This window comes from Lactuca sativa, chromosome 5, assembly GCF_002870075.4.
Source record: "Lactuca sativa cultivar Salinas chromosome 5, Lsat_Salinas_v11, whole genome shotgun sequence".
NCBI classification, from domain to species: Eukaryota; Viridiplantae; Streptophyta; class Magnoliopsida; order Asterales; family Asteraceae; genus Lactuca; species Lactuca sativa.
Genome location: NC_056627.2, coordinates 366,850,993 through 366,856,992, shown reverse-complemented (window position 1 = coordinate 366,856,992; position 6,000 = coordinate 366,850,993). Strand labels below are relative to the sequence as shown.

The 6,000-nt window shown below is 32.3% G+C and overlaps 1 protein-coding gene across 1 annotated transcript; it reads left to right on the top strand.

The window, feature by feature from the left end:
- The first annotated feature begins 5,104 nt into the window (after positions 1-5,104).
- LOC128126176 (glutathione S-transferase T3-like) lies at positions 5,105-5,839 on the top strand. Its single transcript, XM_052763947.1, has 2 exons — positions 5,105-5,313; positions 5,395-5,839. Exons 1-2 carry the CDS (start codon positions 5,105-5,107, stop codon positions 5,837-5,839), a joined length of 654 nt encoding a protein of 217 aa, XP_052619907.1.
- The last annotated feature ends 161 nt before the right edge of the window (positions 5,840-6,000 follow it).

Here is a 6,000-nt window from a genome sequence, read left to right as displayed (position 1 = left end):
CCTTATATATGAGGTGAGAGGATTTATATAGTGACGGATACCGCTCCTGTATTTTCTCCGTATATAGTTTCTTTCTGTATTATAGTCTTCACATAAGCGCGTGTCAACCACGTGTCTTAGTTTTATGCAAAATACCGTAAATACCCTTCTCTTTTTTATTGCTAACCAAAAATCACATACATCACCCATGAAGTCACTGTTATAGTGTTATGGGTTAAAAACTTAAAATATGTAAAAGAAAATTTAGTTAAATATTTTGAGTTAAAATAGGTTGAAAGTCGATCGAAATCCATTTGTAATACATACAATCAATTGATTATTATTATATAGTTTTTGTAATTACGTATGATATAATAATTATTTATATATATAAAAAAAAGATAAATATATATTTAAAATAAAACTAATCATATTACTGTTTCGAACTCGTTCCATTCACTTGACCACCTCTAGTAACTACTCTTTTTGTCGTTAAAAAAAATTGACTTGGTGTATAATTTACCAAAATATTTTACTTATAAATGATACTCTATTGCACAATTATCGTGGAATTTACTTTTAATTGACAGATAATTTAATTTAGGAAGGCGCTACTTTTAATGATTTGTTATATACCATTTGTATTAATATATCGATTCTCCAATTCTATTCAAATATTCATTCTGTACTAAAAATATATAAGGTTACTTTCCATGCAAGTTTTTATTGAAGTTCTAAAAAATTGGTCCCGGCCTTTTAATGTGGGTTTCTATTTTGCGAGGATAAAGGGAAAGAGTTCATCTTTACCAATGATAATAAACAAAATTTTCATAACTGCGTCTTAGGTTGTGTTTGGCGCGCCACAGCTAGCTGATAAGCTAGCAGATTTTTCGAGTTTTTTTATGTTGTCGTGTTTGGTAAGCCAAAAAGTAGTTTATAAGCTAGCTTTTTGAAAAGCTACTTAGACTAGCTTTTTATGAGCCTTTTTAAAATTTTCAAAATACACCCATTAATTAATTATAGAAACACATATTCTTACATGTCCTTTTATGTAATTTTATATATTTCAGCTAGTTTTACCAAACGTTATTTTTTATCAGCTAACTTTTTATTTAACAGTTAGTTTTTCAGCTAATCCGCCAAACATAGCCTTACACCGTTTTGCTGGTCAATCTTTGATTAAAACTCTCAAGCTTTAACCGGTGAGTTACCATGGTTTAAAATTATTTTGTGAAAAAATACATATAGATCCAAAAACATATATATATATATATATATATATATATATATATATATATATATATATATATATATATATATATATATATATATATAACAAGTAATAGTTTATAAAACTAATAGAATGTATTGTGTTACTACACTGAAATTCCAGTTCCATTTCATATATTGTTACCCAAAATGTGATGGGAGTGAATTATTTCAAATTCTATTTTCTTTAAATTTCTAGGGGTGTTTGTTTGGATGGATCGGTTCGATCCGATCCAATTAAGTAAATCCAAATTGATTTTGATTTTCAAAATATAGACCCAAATTGTCCAAACTAAATTCAAATCCGATCCGATCCAATCCAATTGAGAAAGTAAATATCCTGCTACTTAATCTTCATACTTATCTTCCTACCTAATGAAATGGTGACACATGTCATAAATGGATAAGATTAATAATATTTTAATACACTTGTCATCATTTTAAATAGGTAGGAAGATATTTTATAAACCAAAATCAATCCGAAATCCAAAATAATAATTCGGTTTTGGTGAAATAAAATCCAAAAATCTGAATATCCGAACCAAATAGTCAAATCCAAATTGGTCAATTGGATAATTTGATTTTATCCAAATAGTTATAAATTTCAACTTCTTTAAAGATTTAAATTCCTTTCAAAACTATGTGGGCATGTTAAATTAACCTCTCATACATGAAAATTGGGTTTATCCGTCTATGTCTTCGTTATTTATTTGACCATTCGAATTTGTAGGTATTATTTGTAAAAATGATGGCAAGGGGTAGACTAGTAATTTAAAGATGTAGAGCTAAAATAGAAAGGAGTGAAGAGGAAATGGGAACGTGGATAGGTTGGGTTTGGGTTGGGTGAACCTCTTCCACCTTTTTTTCAAATAAAAATCATAATTTCACAGTTAAACTCCTCACGTATGCCTTTTTCTCTGCTCCAGCCTCCACTTCCACTTATAACAATTATAACAAGGTCAATTACTTTATTTTATAAATTAAGATTATTGTTTTTTAGTGTATTACTATTATTTTAGTGTTTAAACGTATGTAATCTAAACATACAATCTAAAGCTTTCTAATTCTGACTGGTGTATATCCTTAATAAATTGAGTTGAGTTATGTTGTATTTTAAATGAATCAAACATAAATATTAAAAAGAAAAAAAGTAAAAAGAATGGAGTGAACAATTCCGTAAGTTGAGCGCCTTTTGAAATGAAATAGAGAATAGTGAGAACTATAATAAAACTTTTTTTACGTTCAATATTTTTCACTTAAAACAACATTAAAATCATTGATATGCGTCGTCTAAGCTATTCTTTAGTCAACTGAACAAAAAATCACAAAACATTCGAAAAAAACGATGTGCATATCTACACATATGTGCATATTGCACATTTGCAAATATAAGATTTAATTCGAATACATTGATGTGCAATTGGTTTAGACGAAATGTAACGACGGTTTTGATGGAGTTTTGAATAAAAAAAATTGGCCGGAAAAACAATCTCAAATTATTACGAATCTAAGGTTACCAAAAAACATGACCCATATTATATAAAACTATATTTTATACATCATTTTTTATAATTAAAAAAAAAAACATAAAATATAGACAAACTCTTACTCGTATGAGGTATAAATCACATTTGTTACTTCAGTTTATCATCTCAATAAATTTGATGGTATCTATAATTTCGTAATACTAACCAAGTATTAAACTAATATATTTATAAGTTCACAAGTCGTTGCTAATTTATCGTTATTTGTAGGTTAATAGAAAGAAAAGAAAAGGGCTCACCAACCATATAATGTGATGTTTTATTTGGTAAACAAATTCAAGGGAAAATAGAACTACTGTATGCAGTTACCCTATGAACAAGCTACAAGTGCCCCTTATCCACACTTCCTTCACAACCACCCACAACAACATTTGGTTTAGGAAAGTGGAGCCCGAATCCAACATACTTTCAATTACAAAAGGTAGGCTTCCTAGTTCAACCTTCCTCTTCTAAGAAAAAGACATTCAAGTCATTTTCAAACGGCTTAATCTTCAACCATTTTTTTTAATTTGTTCTGTAAAAAGTAATATAACAAAATTGATGTGTTTTATATAAATGAGTAAAAAATAACATATCTAATACCAATGTTCTAAACACCTCGACATGGCTTTGTCATCGCGCATCATGGCTTCAGAACTTGTAGCTGCTGTCACCTTTTAATAAAATGTTGTCTTAGACTATATAGTACGGGTAACAAAAAACAACGCCGTTGAATTGTGAGGCAAATTTAAGGGATGGTGTTCCTAACTCACAACGCCGTTGTGAGGCAAAATTAAAGAAGAAACACAGAAGAATTGGAGAAGAAATGTCGTTTCACCCGGTGGTGACGAGCACGAGTTGTAACACGACGAGAAGCAACGAGTAGGGGGCGGTGTTCCCCCCTGTCATGACGTCGTTGAGGCATGCCACATCAGCCTGTTGTCTCTCGTTTTTGGTCCATACCGCATGCTCTTAAGTCATATATATATATATATATATATATATATATATATATATATATATATATATATATATATATATATATATATATTATACGAATGGTCCCTGTGGTTTAGAGTAACTTACGCGCTTGGTCCCAAACTTATTTTTTTTAACTCGGACCATCCCTATATTTTGATTTTGTTGCGTTGTTGGTCCCTGATTGATGTAAAAAGACTATTATGCGCTTATATGTTTACTTTTTAATTTTATGTTATATATATATATATATATATATATATATATATATATATATATATATATATATATATATATATATATATATATATAAGAAAAAAACAATAATCCAAGTTCCCAAGCCCATCCCCTATTCCCCCCAAACATTGTTGCCATGTACCAAACGTCGCCGATGCCGAACCTCGCCGCCGCCATCGGATATCTCCTATTCACCAGCACTAGATTTTTCCAAGATCCTTCAACTTTCTATTTCTGCTCCATCAAACAATGGCTCAATTTCTGTATGATTTCTAATGAGATTTTCATCAACACGAAAATGGTTATTATGGACTGAAAAATATCACCAAATTTTCAATTAAATGTCACTTTTTAATCCCTTGTATCATATATGATTCTCATTTGTATTTGTCTCTCATTTGCTATGTTTATTTAAGTTTTTGTAAGGTTTCATTAGAAAACGAAAAAATATCTTGAAATTTCATAATTATTCTTTGGATTTCGGACTCGCTCTTCAAATTCCAAAGTAGTTTTTTGTCCGGAATGTACTTTTTATTTTCCTAAAAATTATTGTCCGAAGATAGTTCATAATGACCCATTTTCAGACGAAGAAGTTTATTTTCCAAACCACAAAAAGTTTGTTCATTTTGGTCAAGAACTTTATTTCGGTTTATCTTAGTTCCTATCCCTAAATTTATAGGTGTTGATCCGTACATAAAAGATTTTAGTCATACATAACAATTTGTGTTTTATATGTTTGTACTGTACAACTCTAACTCTATAAAACATAAATTGTTGTGTATAAGAGCATCCGGTGTACATTGCACGAATCGGTCCGTGGTCTACTTGGCCACGAACCACGGCCGTGCACACCACCCCGGTGGTTCGTGCTGGCTCGTGGTTGTGGCCATTCGTGGCCCGGACAACGAACCCAAACGCCCAATCAATTCGTTTCTTGTGTAGCCGTTGATTTGTATCCGTTTACTAGCCGTTGTTAAACGGCTAACTTTGTAAAAAAAATAATAATAAATAAATAATTTATTTACCTATAAATACCATACTTTTACTCCTTATTTTTTACACCATTCTTTTCTTTCTCTATACACAAACTACACACTACATCTTCACAACCAAAAATCATGGATCCCAACCAAAATACCCCTCCAAACTACCGAAATCGCAAACCCGATAACGCTTTTGCGTTAGACACAACACCTCGACAATTCCCGACGATGGAGTCACCTCAAGGCGGTTTTATCAATCTACTTCAAAGTGGTTCCCCTATCCAACAAACACCACTTTTCCAACAACAATATCAACCTTTTCCGGCTTTCCAACAACAACAAATGCAACAACAATACCAATAATTTCAACAATTCCAACAACTACAACAACTACAACAACAATCGTCACAACAACAACCACCAAGCTCACAACCACCACTTTCGCTGGATTTTGTTCCGGAAACGCAACCTTCACCACCACCTCAACCAAAAAAGAAAAAAGGAAAAAAACCGACCCGACCCACTACCAACCAAGAAAGGGTCCCATGGACAAAAGAAGAAGAAGAAAAGTTAGCGGAGGCATGGGTGGCGGCTTCCGAAGATCCAATTGTAGGAGATAGCCAGACGTACGGAAGTTTTTGGGAAAAAGTCCGAGCCATTTTTTACGAGTTAATGGAAAGTGAAGCTCGAAATGCCGATCAAATTATGTCGAAATGGCGAGATATTCGATTAAAATGCACCGATTTTGGAGGAATCTACAACAATCTCCTAAACATACGCAAAAGCGGCTCGAACGATTTTGATGTTTTCAAGGCGGCCATGGACCAATATGAAAAACAACGCCTACACGCAAAGCTTTTCCGTATATGAAGCCGTGGCTAAAATTGAAAGACTCCCCAAAATGGAAAGAGCAAACGGAAGGAAGTTCCCAATCTTCCGGTTCAAAGCGTTCGAGAAACCCCGATGGAGCTTCTCAACAATCGGACGGCCGAACACACATCGACATCAACGACGATCCGATGGATCTTGAA